Source organism: Ovis aries, chromosome 17 (assembly GCF_016772045.2).
Source record: "Ovis aries strain OAR_USU_Benz2616 breed Rambouillet chromosome 17, ARS-UI_Ramb_v3.0, whole genome shotgun sequence".
Classification (NCBI taxonomy): domain Eukaryota; kingdom Metazoa; phylum Chordata; class Mammalia; order Artiodactyla; family Bovidae; genus Ovis; species Ovis aries.
This window is the reverse complement of record NC_056070.1, coordinates 71,079,891-71,096,161: the sequence shown is the minus strand read 5'-3', so window position 1 is coordinate 71,096,161 and position 16,271 is coordinate 71,079,891. Positions and strand designations below refer to the sequence as shown.

At 53.5% G+C, this 16,271-nt stretch overlaps 1 protein-coding gene and 1 gene segment (V, D, J or C); both read right to left on the bottom strand.

Moving 5' to 3' along the window:
- The window catches only part of LOC114108841 (immunoglobulin lambda-1 light chain), a 469,312-nt gene that overhangs the window by 123,907 nt on the left and 329,134 nt on the right, over positions 1 to 16,271 (bottom strand). The window contains exons 1-2 of one of the 15 annotated variants that reach the window (XM_060401334.1): positions 14,869 to 14,947; positions 14,449 to 14,752 (exon numbers count right to left, since the gene is read on the bottom strand). The exons of the other annotated variants lie outside the window; for them this stretch is intronic. Of the exons in view, the coding sequence (XP_060257317.1) occupies positions 14,449 to 14,752; positions 14,869 to 14,914 (350 nt within the window). The 5' untranslated portion in view covers positions 14,915 to 14,947. Of the gene's footprint in view, positions 1 to 14,448; positions 14,753 to 14,868; positions 14,948 to 16,271 lie in introns of those variants that run through there. 15 annotated transcript variants of the gene reach the window in all.
- Positions 3,754 to 4,430, bottom strand: LOC132658057 (immunoglobulin lambda variable 2-14-like). The segment is given in 2 exon segments: positions 3,754 to 4,226; positions 4,342 to 4,430. Coding segments are annotated over 2 exon segments (504 nt in total).

Below are 16,271 nucleotides of genomic sequence, written 5' to 3'. Positions count from 1 at the left end.
CAGTGGTTGTGGCCAGCATAAGATCATCAACATACTGCAATAGAACAATGTTGGGGTGATCAACCCGGTACTCATGGAGGTCTTCACCCAGAGCCTCATTGAATAGCGTTGGTGAATTCTTGAAGTCTTGCAGGAGTCGAGTCCAAGTTAGCTGTCCTGAGGTCTGGCTGCCTTCTTCTATCCGTTCGAATGAGAAGGTCTCTTGGCTCAAGGGGGCCAAGGGTAAACTGAAAAAGGCATCTTTCAAGTCCAGGTCAGTATACCAGACATAGTCTGGTGGGAGGCCACTCAAAAGGGTGTACAGGTTAGGGATGGTTGGATGTATATCATTCACCCGTTTGTTGACTTCACGAAGCTCTTGCACAGGCCTGAACTCTGTTCCCCCTGGCTTTTTCACAGGTAACAAAGGAGTATTCCATGGAGATCAGCACCTTTGAAGAATTTTTGCCTCCAGAAGCCGTTGTATATGTGGTGTGATTCCTCACCGGGCTTCTAGGCTCAAAGGGTATTGTTCTACCTGGATAGGGGTAGCGTCCGATTTAAGTTCGACAATGATGGGAGGCCTCTGCTTGCCTAGTCCTACCCCCGCAGTTTCTGCCCAGGCTAGAGGGTATTTTTGGACCCAAGGTTGTACATTGGGGTCAATGGCCATGAGCGGCTTTGGCTGATACAGTCTGTATTCGTCCCTCAATGTCAGAGACAAAACTTGTATGGGATGTCCGGTCCCATCTAGAACTGATCTCTCTCCGTGGTCAAAGTGAATTTGGGCATTGACTTTAAATAGTAAGTCTCTTCCCAACAAGGGTGCTGGGCATTCTGGTATTACAGGAAAAGAGTGGGTCACCTGCTGGGCCCCCAAGTTCACTTGACGTTTAGTAGTCCATCCATATCGTTTAGTCCCGGTGGCGCCTTGTACCCAGCTGGTCTTTTTAGACATTGGTCCGTCTTTCCGGTTAAGGTCCGAGTATCGAGCTCTCGGGTCCACCATGAAGCCAACCGGTTTCCCCTCCACATGTATAGTTACCCAGGACTCGGGGAGGGGTGCCGGGTCCTGACCCCCCTAATCGCTATCCTCTCCTGCATATAGGATGTGGGCCCCCGTGGAGGTCGAGGAGGACACCTCCTGCTTGGCGGGTCTTTCCCTTAGGTTTCTCTTGGGGCACTTATTCTTCCAGTGTCCTGTCTCCTTGCAAAACGCACACTGGTCCTTTTTAAGTCCTTGCCTTGCTGGCTTTCCTTCACCCTTTGAATGGACTTCCCTTGTTCTCCGAGAACTAGCTCCCTGTTCCACCCCTGCCAAGAATATCTGGGCTAATTCTTTCTGATTCCTACGGTTTTCTTCGGCCCTGAATTCTATTTCCTCTCGCCTAACACGTTCCTCCCTTTCCTCTGGAGTCTCTCTATGATTAAAAGCCCTCTCTGCTGCCCTCACCAGGTCTTGCAGGGATTGCTCTCCCAACCTCTCTATTTTTTGTAGTTTTCTCCTGATATCTGGGGCTGCCTGATTCACAAATGCTAGCATGACGGCTGTGTGCGACTCATCGGCTTGTGGGTCCATGGGGGTGTACTGTCTAAAAGCTTCCATTAATCTCTCAAGGAAAGCTGCCGGGCTCTCATTTGGCTCTTGTCTAATCGGATTTACTTTAGCCAACTTTGTTGGCCTCCTGGCGGCTGCTCGGAGGCCGGCCATGAGAGTCTGGCGGTACACTCGAAGACGCTCCCTACCTTCAGCGCACTCGAAGTCCCAGCAGGGCCTCGTCAGGGGAAATCCCTCATCAATCAGTCAATCAGGTTAGGCTGCGTAGTGGGTCTCCCATCTACCCCTGGCACATTTCTTCGTGCTTCTGACAAGATCCGTTCACGTTCCTCTGTAGTAAAGAGCACTTGTAACAACTGTTGACAGTCATCCCAGGTGGGGTTATGGGTGAAAAGGATAGATTCTAAAAGGTCAATGAGGCCCTGAGGTTTTTCAGAGAATGAAGGGGTCTGAGTTTTCCAGTTGTAAAGATCACTGGTGGAAAAGGGCCAGTACTGGTATGTCCGTTCTCCGTCTGCTCGGGCAGGCCCTGCCTGAACTGGAAATGCCTGGACTGTGGAGGAGGGGGCACCCGGGTTGTTTTCTTCCACCATACTGGTGATGCCCCTGGTTTTTCCCCAAGTCCCTTAGGCGGGGCCTCCTTCCCGGGCTGGGGCCGAGGGCTCGGTGTCCCTTTGTATCCCTCCAGAAGAGACCTAAGGAAACTGCGGGGGCAGAAGTGGATCCGCAGAGTGGGGCGGGGAGAGTTCGGTCTCCAGGTCAAGTAAATTGGGGTATAGTGAGGATTCCTGGAACACCGGTTTCACCCGGTTGCTGTGCTCTTTGTCTTCTTTCTCTTTGGATGCTTCCATGACTAGTACCTGTGGACGTAATGAAGCCGAGGGCGGGGAAGAGGGAAGGGAAATGAGGGGCTGAAAAACAAAAGGTTTTAGCCAGGCCAGGGGGGTTTCCACCAGGTCCTGCCAGACCAAAATGTATGGAGTTTGGTCTGGGTGCCCCGAAGGGTAGGGGCCGAGCACCTTCTCTCTGATTGCTAGAATAGTAGGCAGGCTGAAGGTGCCTTCTTGTGGCCAGCCAACATCAAAAGCAGGCCACTCAGCAGAACAAAAAGTTACTAACTTGCTTTTCTTCACCAGCAATGATAGATTCTGTGCTCTAGACTTAAAATCAGAGAAGTGGTTAGTCATAAGAGATAAAGGAGTAGAAGTTGTTTGTCCCATGATCACAGAGTACACTGGGAGCCAGCAGGGCACACAAAGAGCAACGCAGACACCACAAATAGACAAACAGATAACAAACGCAAGGTGGCCACCGACAATGCACTCAGTCTTACCTGCAGGATGTTCACAGAGCCAGCCGCCTCCCCAGCACGATACCGGGCCTCGGCCTTTCACTGGACTTAATCCAGTAACCAGAGCCAGCCGCCTCCCCAGCACCATACCGGGCCTCGGCCTTACGCTGGACTTAATCCAAAACTAACACCGGTGTTCAGATATCTCTCCTCCTAGTGAGGAAACCCCTTCTACCGGGAGAATGTTATTCTTCCCAGTTGAAGGGATCCCGGACGAGCCCCCAAATGTTATGCCCAGTGTCCGAGTCCCCAAACCTGAGAGAATAAGACGTCCACAGCAATGCACAGGCATAAAGGGGTTTACTGCTAGCTCGAGCCAGGGCTCCTATCACATCCAACACAGTGGAGTAGAACAAGAGCCCTGAGCCCAGATTTACAGCAGGATTTATAAGTTTAGAACAAAGACAGGGAGTTGGCAAGGGTTGACTGGCTGCAGGGGTTTCCTGGTATTTACTGATGGGCCAGTCAGCATCCCTCCGATTGGCCAGAGTTATCATCTCTCTGATTGGCCAGAGTTACCATCCCCGGAAGCCTCGGAAGCATGACTCAGGGATTATTTTTGGCCTAATGCACCTCTCTGAGCCTGTCATGGCTCGGGTGAGGTTGTAATACTGTGAAATATGAGAACCAAGCAGTTCCTGCAGTGCAGTGTCCCTCTTGTGGGTCATAGTCTCTACTCAGCCTAGGAACCTGCTGAGCTGATTGCGGTTGTTGGTCTAGAAGCAAAGGGGGGCAACACGGGTGGGGGCCAGGAGAGAATCAGCAGAGGCCAATTGGCAGCTTCCTCACGAGCCGTGACTATTTTCTTGGGTCACGCTCCCACTCAGATGAGGCCTAAAGAGGAGGGAAAACAACCATGAACCACCGCTTCCTCTTCTCCTCATCCCTGAGAAGGGTCCTCAGGGGCCCTCTCAGCTGCTGACGCTTCAACATCAGATGCAGACGAGCTACCAGCAGAGTCAGAGCAACAGGGAGCCTGTGGCCTCAGGTGGGTTTTGGCCTCACTTCCCCATGAACTTGAACCACTGTGCACACTGTAACCACTTCTAGCTGAGCCGCAGTAATAGTCGGCCTCGTCCTCTGCCTGGAGCCCAGAGATGGTCAGGGTGGCTGTGTTCCCGGACTTGGAGCCAGAGAACCGAGCAGGGATCCCTGAGGGCCTCTTACTGACTTCATAAATCAGAGTTTTGGGGGCTGAGCCTGGGAGCTGTTGGTACCAGCCAATATAGTTAAAACCCCCGATGTCACTGCTGGTGCCAGCACAGGAGATGGTGACCGTCTGTCCCGGATTCCCAGACACTGAGGCAGGCTGAGTCAGGGCAGACTGGGCCCAGGACCCTGCAAAGAGGAGAAACACACTGTGGTCAGTTCCCTGCTGGGGCCCAGGTCACCCTGAGGACAAAGACACCAGGGATGAGTCAGGTCCCCGGGTTCCCTTCCCTGGAGGCCTCACCTGAGCCCTGAGTGAGGATGCTGATGAGGAGCAGAGCCCAGGCCATGGTGGAGACGCCCCAGACGCTGCCTTCTGAGCCCTCAGCCCTGGGCCTGGTCCCCATTGCCCTCTTATCCCCTCCCCCAGAGGAGGGCGGGGCCCCCATGCAAATCTGCCTCCTGCTCCTGCCCCTCCTCACCCCCTCTGCTCACCCTCTCTGACCTGGCCCTTTGTTCTAGATACTTCTCCCTCCCTGGTTAGCAGAACTTCCTGAGAATTAACTCTTTCACGTGTTCAGTGAGGACAGACCAAGTCCATGACAGGATGTGGGCAATGAACCTGGGGCTTCCTCTCTTTCCACAAGTCACCATGGTTCCTGGAGGTGAAATTCCAGAATGTCCTGTGGGCTGATCCACAAAGAGAGAACTGGGGCCCCGACGGCTCAAAGCTCCAGCTGCCCCACACTCCAGGAGTCAAACGCAGAGCTGGAAACCATTACCCCTCAGCTCCTTCTGTTTGAAAAACTGTTATTGAGGGACTTCCCTGGTGGTCCCATGGTTACCTCTCTGAGCTTCCACTGCATGGGGCTCGGTTTTGATCACTGGGAACTAAGATCCTGCATACTGCGAGGCACAGCCAAAAAGAAAAAGGAAAAAATAAATAAAAATAAAAGATTCTATGGAAGTATAGTTGATTTACCATGTAGTGTTAATTCTGCTGTAGAAGAAAGTGGTTCGGGTATACTCACGGATACATTCTTTCTCCATGTCCTTTTCCGACACGGTTTATCACAGGATAGTGAACACAGTTCCCTGTGCTCTGCATAGCACCTTGGTGTTTATCCACCCAACGGATAAGAGTCTGTCCTGCTTGTCCCAAACTCCCCACGGGTTCCTCCTCACCCCAGCTCCTTCTTGTCCCCCTCTCTTTGGAGAGCCCTCCCTCATGTTCCCCTCCACCCTCTCTCGGCGGTGCTCTGAGTCTGAGACCCGAGCCTGAGCCATTGGCCATCTGTCAGCACTTCTGAAGATGGTTTATTGCAGCGCGAATGCGCTGGGACATAAGAAGGGATCTGGGGAAGCAGCCGCTGACACCTCCCTTGCTGCTGTTGGTTAGGCATCAGGTGGTGTTAACTCTGTGCGACCCCTGCACTGTACCCACCAGACTCCTCTGTCCACGAGCTTTTCCAGGCAAGAGTACTGGAGTGGGTTGCCATTTCCTTTTCTAGGGGGTCTTCCTGACCCAGAGACTGAACCCAAGTCTCCTGCGGTGGCAGCTGGGTCCTTTACCACTGAAGCACTGGGGAAGCGTCTTGAAGCTGCACGTGGGACAGTGTAAGCCACCAGAACCTTCCCCAAATCCTGGCCTTTACTGCCCCCTGGTGGCTGTAGACGTTGCCAACCAAGCCCAGGGAGGCAGCTGAGTGGCAGCTGGAAATCCCTCCCTCCTGCCCTCCCCTTCCCATCCAGCTCAGCACCAGAGGGCTCCCTCCAGCCTGCTGCCCTCCCTGCCCCAATCCCCTCTAAGCTCATGTCTGTTAGGTAAAAGATGACCAGGTACACCAAAAAATGTTTAACTGGCTTTTATGGCCAAGCGGTCCCGGGCAGGGTTCCCGGACCCGAACGGGGCAGGTGGAGGAAATCCGCGCACCGGACCGTGTTGGAAGTTTGTGTTGCGAGGGATGGCGGGGCTAGGGGATGGGGGTTTGGATAGGCTGCTGGTTCCTTGTGTTGCGAGCTGATAGGTTTCTCTATGCACCTGGGGCGGGGCGGCTTTACCTGGCGGAGTGTGCTGTCATTGGTCCCTGGGATCTGGGAGGATCCTCTGTTAGGGACTTTCTCCTGGGCGGGAGGCAGAGGAGGGGCGGCCCATCATGGCCCCCGGGGTCCCACCTTACATTCTGACCCTTTTGATAGGATAAGGGGTGCCGTGATCGTTTCTCACTACTTCCTGCTGAACTGGGGCATCGTTGGGGCTGAGGGTGGTGGCCGGATCCCAGTGACCTTAAGGGGGCCTCAGGGTCTCTGGATGGGAGTTTGGAGTATGTGGCCACCATCAGCATCCGTCCAGTAGCCGTCTGGTTCAGATCCCTGACCCTCTGGAGGATGATCTGAAAAACACCAGGTCCTATCGACAGGATGAGGAACAAGGCAGTGAGGGGTCTGAGAAGTGGGAAAAGGCATTTTGCCCAAGATGACTTCCACCATCCCAAAAAGTCGGAACCGCCTGACTCGGCCTGTCTAAGTCTGATGCTTTCTCTCAACTCTTGGACTTTGTTCTAAATTATCCCCGAGGCATTAATGAAAAAACAACAGTCTTCCCCCAAGAACTGACAGGTTCCCCCTTTTTCGGCCGTTAGCAGGTCTAGGGCCCTTCGATTTTGGAGAGCTACTCCTGCCAGAGAAGTTATCTGGGTCTGTAATGCCATCAGGGAGTCTGCCACCTTGTCCAGGTCTCGACTGAGGTCGCGGAGAGCTTTTAGTAAGAGTGTGTGGCTGATCCCAATGCCCCCGCCCCCAGTCCTAAGGCTGTGAATAAACCTCCTCCGAGGAGCAGGGGAGCCGCCGCCAATGCCCTTCGTCGGCGGTGGGTTGGTCGGATCTGGTCTTCCATCGCCTGTGGTGTCAGAATGTCAGCTAGGGCGTAAGGAAGACTGGGGTGCAAGGCTGAGCCAGTTGGGTGGAAAACACTGTAGTAAGGCGGTCTGATTACAGAGAAAGAATATCCCGGGTTTTCTGCATATTGGAGGGTTTGGGGATGGGGGCCTTGTCTCGAGCCATCACAGGCCACTGTGGTCAATGAAATGTCGTTGGCCAGAATGCAAGAGGCATTGGCTGGTAGATACAATACCTCGGTGGTCATGGGCCCCATTGGCCAGGTTACTTTTGTGGCATTTCCAGTGAGATTTTGGGCCTCTATCCCTTTGCTGGGAATCGATTGGGCAAGGAATGGCCGGGGTCTCCAGGGAAGACAGAGCCAACATGAGAGGTTTGGTGAGGTTTCAGTTAGCGTCTGATAGGTGTCATTGATGCTGGTGAAAATTTGGGATGAAAAATCTAAGGGTTTGAGCGCCTGATGAACCTGGCCTAGGAGTTTGTTGGGCTCATGGTGTGGATTAGAGGCTTCAGTTGCTAGCTTTATGAGGTCTTGTTGGACCTTATGTTGGATTTGTTTTCGCCTCTGATCTTGGGCCCCTTTCCCATCTGTCACTCCATAATGAGTTTGCATGGTAAAACAGAGATCTTTGCCTCTAGCTTTGTGGCAGTCAGAGGCTGAACTTGACTTGGCTGTACCTAGGCCCTTAGCCGTCCAATGCCATTTACCTCCATGAGAGCATGGCTGGGCAGGTGGAGCATAACAGTCTCGGTGGACATAAGTGTAGGCTGTGAACCCAGTTCCCCAGGGGCTTCGTTCTGTGCAGCCCCTGGGGCAGGGTGTAGGTTGTCCAGCTCGTATTATCATGGCCAGGAGCAATAGTGGCAAGAACATGTTTAGCTATAATATTAAAACTCCGTAAAAAAGAGGAAGGTCCCCTGTAAATGTAGATCCAAAATTGCCTGAAAGAGTCACAGTCGGTGATCGGGGCGGCTAGCCAAAGGTCCTGCAGTAAGGCCAAGATGAAGTCCTCAAGGCAGGCTAGGGTGAGAGACATATGGCCAGGTCAGGATGCCCCAAGGGAATAGCACCCCACGAGTAGGGAACAGATGGCAAGGTAAGCAAGGGCCAGTGAAAGTCGGAGTGTGGGCGGCCAGTCCTGGGGGTGGGGGGTGGGTGGTAGGTGACAGCCAGTCCAATGGTGAAGAGTATAGCCAAAGTTGTGATTGGCAACAGCCACAGCAGATGAGGCCAGTCAAGCATTGGACAGGGCGTGTCACTCACTGGCAGGAGGCAGGGGTGTCTTAGTAATGGCGAATTGCTGGAGCCGAGAGTCGCTAAGGTCTGACAGGAATGTGGAAGCCAAGAGGTCAGCCAGGCAGTGTGGTGAGAATATAGTTGGGGGTTGATCTAGAATTAGCTTTTTGCATCTGCGTATAGAGAAGCTGCTGCTGCCAGGGCACATAGGCAGGGGAACCATCCCTGGGCGGTGGGGTCTAACTGTTTGGAGATAAATGCCACTGGCAGCATTTCAGGGCCCGCAGGCTGTATGAGGGCTCCAAAGGCTATGCCCCTTTTTTATCAGTATACAGGTGATAGGGGAGATTGGAATTGGGCAGGAAGAGTGGGGAAGAGGACAGCAAAGCTGAGCGGAGGTTGTAGAAAGCCTTTTTGACCTCTGTTTCTGAAGAGAGTGGTCCAGTAGGGGTGTCTTTTGCGGCTGTGTAGAGGGGTTTAGCCAGTGAAGCATAGTTGGGGACCCAGTGCCAGAAGAATCATGTTAACCCCCAAAAGGATAAGATTTGTTCCCCAGTGGAAGGGGGGCAGAGGTCTCGGAGAAGACTGAGTCTGTCAGTAGTCAGAGCTTTAGTTGTTGGGGTAATTTTTAGACCTAGGTAAGTTACAGAGGTCTGGGTGAGTTGGGCCTTTTGTTGAGATGCTCAGTGTCCTTTAGAGCTAAGGAAGTTAAGAAGAATAGTGGTATGTGTCTGAGACAGAGCTTGTGAGGGGCTGCTGAGCAGAAGGTCATCCACATGCTGTAAGAGGACACTAGGGGCCAGCAGGCACGTAGCCGGATCCCGGGCCAGAGCCTGGCCAAGAAAATGGGGGCTGTCTCTACACCCTTGGGGGAGGACTGTCTATGTTAGCTGGGAGGACTGTAAGGTTTCTGGGTTGGTCCATGTGAAAGCAAAGAAGAACTGGCACTCTGGGTGTAAGGGGACAGTGAAAAAGGCATCTTTGAGGTCTGTGACAGTGAAGTGAGTCATCCTGCTAGAGATGTCAGAAAGCAAGGCATAGGGATTGGGGACAATCGGATGGGTAGGGATCATGGCCTCGTTTATCAGTCGAAGGTCTTGGGCCAGTTGGTAGCCAGCAGCAGGTTTCTGTATCGGGAAAATGGGGGTATTGCAGGGCGAGGCTGTGGGGACCAGGAGGCTGTGGCCTAAGAGGCGGTCTACGATTGGCTTAAGACCGCGTAGGTGAATGTGAGAGATGGGGAACTGAGGGCTGCTTGGGAAGTGGGAAGGATCACGTAGTTTGATCAGGATGTGGGTGTGCTGGGTTGCTACCAGAGGGATTTCAGTGTCCCAAATGGTAGGGTCGACAATTGGAGAAGGGATTCTCAGAAAAGAATGTGCAAACAGGAAGTGGTCAAGCTGGCAGGGCTGTGGCCCAGTCTGCAAGGGTCGTGAAGACCTGCCATCTATACCCACCGCCAAGACCTGGGAAGGATGTAAGGTGCCCCCGAAGGAGGGAAGAACCGAATAAGCAGTCCCCATATCTATCAAAAAATTGATAGACTTACTTGCCACTTGACGCATTACCCTGGACTCGGCTTGGGTTATGGGGGTCCCCGAGTCTGGGCGCCGTCAATCTTGATCAAAGGAGAGAAGTTCCAAGGCGGGGTGTGGAGAGGAAATGTCCTTTTGGGTGCCCAGACCTCGGCCCGGTAAGGTCGGGGTCTGAGTCGCCTGGGGACAATCACTCGCCAGATGTCCCCATTGTTTGCAACGAGGGCACGGCTTTGTCGGGGGCCGGGGGTTTGGGCATCGGCAAGCCCACTGGTCATCTGAAGCAGGCTCCCGGTGGTGGCTTCTGGGGACCCACCTTTTGTCCCGTGGCCGGCCACAGGGCTGCTACCAGTGCCTGGGTGTGTCTCTCAAGGAGGTTAGCCTGGAGTTTGGCTTTTTGTTTAAGCCTTGCCTTGCAGCTGGCTTCGGTGGCTTCTTCCCGGGCATTGTAAACCTTAAAGGCCATTTTTACCAGGTCTCGGAGGGGGGTCTGAGGCCCATCCTCAGCCGTGGAAAGTTTTTTCTGATGTCTGGAGCTGATTGGGATATAACACGGTTGGCTAGGGTAGTAACCCCCGCCGGAGAATCTGGGGCAATCCGGGTATAGGTGGTGAGAGCCTCTGTCAGCCTGTTAAGAAAGGCTGCTGGGTTTTCATCGGGGCCCTGGGTCGCTTCATCTAGTCTAAGTAGGTTTACTACCTTAAGGGAGGTGGTCTCCATTCCCTCTAATGGGCATTCTATCATGTACTGAATATTGGCCTTCCCTCTTTGTCCCTCTTGATAGTCCCAGTGTGGGTCTACGTCTGGAATAGCAGCCCCTCCAGGTGGCCGAGCAGGGTCAGCTGGGTTGGCTAGATGCTTCCAGTCTGCTATCTCCCTTGCTGCGGCCCAAATGGCCTTTCTCTTTTTCTGGGGTAGTAGTGGACCCCAGGATGACAAATATGTCTTGCCAGGTGAGGGCGTAAGATTGAGATAGCTGGGTGAAGTTTTTGATGTAGTTAGAGGGGTTGGCCGAGTAGGAGCCTAGCCGTTGTTAAATATGGGCAAGATGTTGGAGTAAAAAAGGACATGTGGACATGGGTGAGACCCTCCGGGCTGGCCACCTAGTGCAGAGGAAGCAGGGGAGCTGGCGGCAGATTGGCAGCGGTCTGCGACCTTGTGTGTGAGCTGACTGGTGAGTCAATAAAGGGGGGGCATGGAGGAAGGGGTGGATATTGAGGTGGAGCCACGGGAGCGGCGGGAGGCGTAGTCACAGGAGAGCTGGATGTGGAGGGAGTGGGTGAGGGCGATAGAGAGGAGGTTGGTGTGGGGGAGGTCGGTGAAGCCGGGCATGAAGTGAGGGGTGGATAGAGAGGCGGCTTTGTCACAGGAGGGCTGGGCTGTGAGGGCGGTGGAGGAGGGGAAGATATGGGAGAAGTTGGCAAGGGCGATAGTTAGGAGAATTTCAGAAGGGGAACAGTGGGTATATAGGGTGGGACGGGAGCGCAACAGCCAGAAAGCCCGTTTGTAGGGTACCTCAGACCATTTTCCTGTCTTTTGGCAGTAATTATCTAAGTCACGGAGGATGTCAAAATCGAAAGTTCCGGTTGGTGGACATTGTGAGCCATTATCTAAGGAATATTGGGGCCATGCCTCAGAACAAGGAAGGTTAAGCATTTGGAACGAATCTCTCCAGAGATATGCAGAGTTCTGAGGTTGGCAAGTAAACATCTTAGTGGTGTAGACCAGGGCCGGTCGGGCTTGGAGGGAGCTGCCCCCATGGCGACTAGGAAATGAAGGTCCTGGACCAGTCGTTAATGAGGCTGGGAGTGGTCCAGCCAGGCGTCCCCGAACAGGCCGTCAACCCAGCGAGGAGAAGGCCACTCAGCCAAGATGGACGTCTCCAAATTGACAGGCGGCGAGGAAGCAAGCCTGGCTTGCGGAGGAGGGGTCAGGACGCGGCCGCGATTTACCGGAACCTGGACACCCTAGGGAATAATCGCCATGGGAGCAAAAACCCCCAGAGCCCGACCGATGGAACTTACCCCGTATCCTGCCAGACGGTTGAATGGTCCCAGAGGGGTGACGGGGTGACCTGGTCCAGCACAGGCCAGACCCGAGGGGGGCCGAAAATCCTGCTCTCAGCGGGATGGGCCCTCGCCTCGAGCCCCACGTTGGGCACCAGATGTTAGGTAAAAGGTGACCAGGTACACCAAAAAATGTTTAACGGGCTTTAATGGCGAAGCGCTCCCGGGTGCGGTTCCCGGACCCGAAAGGGGCAGGTCGAGGAAATCCATGCGCCGGGACCACGTTGGAAGTTTGTTTATCCACGCACGTTGCGAGGGATGGCTGGGCTAGTGGATGGGGGTTTTGATAGGCTGCTGGTTCGTGGTGTCGTGAGCTGATAGGTCTCTCTACGCAGCTGGGGTGGGGCGGCTTTAGCTGGCGGAGTGTGCTGTCATTGGTCCCTGGCATCTGGGAGGCTCCTCCTTTAGGGACTTTCTCGCCAGCAGGAGGGAGAGGAGGGGCGGCCCATCATGGCCCCCAGGGTCCGACCTTACAATGTCTCTTTGTCCATTAACTCCCTCCAGGACGGGATGTATCACCTGCCCCACCAGTAGACAGACCCTCACCGGAGACTGCCTAACTCATCCCACCACAGCCTAGGCACCAGGTCACCTGGGAGGCAGCTGTTTATACCGAGTGACACACGCTTCAGAAGCACAAGAGCCATGACTCCGTGGCCAATGAAGCCAGAGCTAAAGGGATCCCCTTTCCAGTTCAAGTCCCACAGAGGCATTCTTTGCCCTCTGTTTTCTTCAGAGAATCCCTGACAACCTCACTCTTTAAAACCATGGTCTGTTGGTTTTGTTTTGGTGTTTTTCTGTTTCCACCCTAAAACTCATGAGCACATGCCTTCTTGAGCATCGCACCAGCAGCCGCTCAAGGACAAATGTTTGTTGAATGAGTCTGGATGAGAGGAAGGAGGGGAGGGCTGAGCCTCCTGTTTCAAGATGAAAAACTTGAGTTTTTATCAGCTCTGTTCCAGGTGAACATCCTAGGTCCAGATGGAACAACAGTATGCTTAAAACAATGCTTAAAACTAACATTCAAAAAAACGAAGATCATGGCATCTGGTCCCATCACTTCATGGCAAATAGATGGGGAAACAAAGGAAACAGTGACAGACTTTATTTTCTTGGGCTCCAAAGTCACTGTGAATGGTGACTGCAGCCAAGAAATTAAAAGACGCTTGCTCCTTAGAAGAAAAGCTATGATAAATCTAGACAATGGATTAAAAAGCAGAGACATCACTTTGCTGACAAAGGTCTGTATAGTCAAAGCTATGGTTCTTCCAATAGTCACGTACAGACATGAGAGTTCGACCCTAAGGAAGGCTGAGCGCTAAAGAATTGATGCTTTCAAACTGTGGCACTGGAGAAGACTCTTGAGAGTCTCTTGGACTGCAAGGAGATCCAACCAGTTCCTCCTAAAGGAGATCAGTCCTGAGTGTTCATTGGAAGGACTGATGCTGAAACTGAAACTCTAATACTTTGTCCACCTGATGCAAAGAACTGACTCGTTGGAAAAGACCCTGATGCTGGGAAAGATTGAAGGTAGGAGGAGAAGGGGACGACAGAGGAAGAAATGGCTGGATGGCATCACCGACTCAATGGACATGAGTTTGGGTAAACTCCGGGAGTTGGTGATGGACAGGGAGGCCTGGCGTGCTGCAGTGCATGGGGTCACAAAGAGTTGGACCAGACTGAGCGACTGAACTGAACTGAACTGAACTGAATTGTCAATATTTTTGATGGCAATTTTCCCTCATTTTGCCTCCATCCTCCGTATTAGACGTCAGCTCTCAAGCTAGACAGGGGTGTACCTGGAGGAAAGTTTTGCCTTTTTTTCAAAAGCAATTCACAGGTGACCTTTTTCTATTTCTGATGTGGACATTCCCCTGCAGCCGCTGGAATTCTGTGTCAAGTAGGAGGTTTATGCACCCCTGGTCCAGGTTGTCACAGGGTTATTCCAATATTCTCCCCGGATAGAATTCCTCTCCTCTGGAGGCCAGCAATCCCAGCGTCTTTCCTGGCTCAGCAACAGCCTTTCACTAAGGATCACGTTATGGACTCTGCTTCCAGTAAATCATCAACCAAACCACTGGGACTCCCCTGTACCCTCTGCCCCCCCTGCCAGCTGCAGGTAGCATTAAACGCAGAGCCTGTGTGAAGGGGCCCCGGGTCAGTGAATCCAGCTGGTCCAGCTGTGTGCTCCACCCACCACTGACCGCCTCCCTTCCTGTCCGCTGCCCGTTTGGTCTAGGGGTTTCCGTCCCTGTGAAATAGGAGAACCAAGCAGTTCCTGCAGTGCAGTGTCCCTCCTGTGGGTCATAGTCTCTACTCAGCCTAGGAACCTGCTGAGCTGATTGCGGTTGTTGGTCTAGAAGCAAAGGGGGGCAACACGGGTGGGGGCCCAGTGGAGAATCAGCACAGGCCAAGTGGCAGCTTCCTCACGAGCCGTGACTATTTTCTTGGGTCACGCTCCCACTCAGATGAGGCCTAAAGAGGAGGGAAAACAACCATGAACCACCGCTTCCTCTTCTCCTCATCCCTGAGAAGGGTCCTCAGGGGCCCTCTCAGCTGCTGACGCTTCAGCACCAGATGCAGACGAGCTACCAGCAGAGTCAGAGCAACAGGGAGCCTGTGGCCTCAGGTGGGTTTTGGCCTCACTTCCCCATGAACTTGAACCATTGTGCACAGTACCACCACTTTTATATGAGCCGCAGTAATAGTCGGCTTCGTCCTCTGCCTGGAGCCCAGAGATGGTCAGGGTGGCTGTATTCCCGGACTTGGAGCCAGAGAACCGAGCAGGGACCCCTGAGGGCCTCTTACTGACTTCATAAATCAGAGTTTTGGGGGCTGAGCCCGGGAGCTGTTGGTACCAGCCCACACCATTATAAGCCCCAATGTCACTGCTGGTGCCAGTACAGGAGATGGTGACCGTCTGTCCCGGATTCCCAGACACTGAGGCAGGCTGAGTCAGGGCAGACTGGGCCCAGGACCCTGCAAAGAGGAGAAACACACTGTGGTCAGCTCCCTGCTGGAGCCCAGGTCACCGTGAGGACAAAGACACCAGGGATGAGTCAGGTCCCCGGGGTTCCCTTCCCTGGAGGCCTCACCTGAGTCCTGAGTGAGGCTGGTGATGAGGAGCAGAGCCCAGGCCATGGTGGAGACGCCCCAGATGCTGCCTTCTGAGCCCTCAGCCCTGGGCCTGGTCCCCATTGCCCTCTTATCCCCTCCCCCAGAGGAGGGCGGGGCCCCCATGCAAATCTGCTTCCTGCTCCTGCTTCTACTCTTTCTCTTCTCACCTGTGACCTGGCCTTGGACATAGAGTCTCTATATTGTGAACAGCAGGACTTTCTGAGAGGATGAAAGTCTTAGACGTGTTGTCCTCAGTCAGGACACTGACCGTTACAGGCCCAGGAATGTGGGCCATCTTGGACGGTCCTGACATCCATGATGGGAGTCACGGTGTTCTTAACTGATAATCCTGACACTCACTCTCTGGCTTTTGTGGGGGGATGATGAGGTCAGGGGCTCGAGGAGCTGGGGTTACTTAGAGATTCACTTTTTCCTCCTCCTGACACTGCAGGAGACCCGGGATTGTCCATCCCCTCTGTTAACTGTCTCCTCTGCAGGATGGAGCCCCGGACTCCTGTCCCCTGCCTTTGCAGGCCTCTGAGGATGAACCCTGAGACCTTGTAGCTAAGGCTTATGAAGCAGATCAGATGGGTCACTGCACCCTGCACTCCTTAGGGGGCTCAGGTGGCAGCAGCTGTGGCTTCATGCAGGTCAGGAAACCACACCACAACCTCCCGACACGCAGGCCCTCACTGCCCCCAGTGGCCTCAGATCCCACTGACACCATCACAGTCTCACCCTGATGCCATGTGGGATCCTGGGACCGCGGTCTCTCTGTTACCTCTGTCGTCCCCTCTGGGACACACAGCTATCAGACAGGGGCAGCCTCTCACCCGCCTGACACGTGGGGGGACACCAGGACTCTGGACATTCTCAGTGCCCACTAGCTGACATCCCTTCCCCTGTGCTCTGACCCACCTGCTCGGGAGCCCTCGTAGGACCCTGTTCCAGCCAAGGATTAAAGCATGAAGATACTGTTTATGAGTTCACATTGAAGGAAAGAAGGTAACAGGCAAGGATTTGAAAAAATAATTATGGTAAGAACAATCTGAGAAGAGCGCACTTTCTGCTAGGAGGACTTTTTCATCAGGGTTCTCTAGGAAAGAAACAAACAGAAATATGTACATATATAGTGAAGGATTTTATGTTAAGAATATATTCATATGTATATGTTAAGAATATATATATATTTCAGTTCCATTCAGTTGCTCAGTTGTGTCCAGCTCTTTGCAACCCCATGGGCTGCAGCACGCCAGGCTTCCCTGTCCATCACCAACTCCCAGAGCTTGCTCAGACTCATGTCCATCGAGTTGGTGATGCCATCCAATCATCTTATTCTCTGTCGTCCCCTTCTCCTCCTGCCTTCAATCTTTCTCAGCAT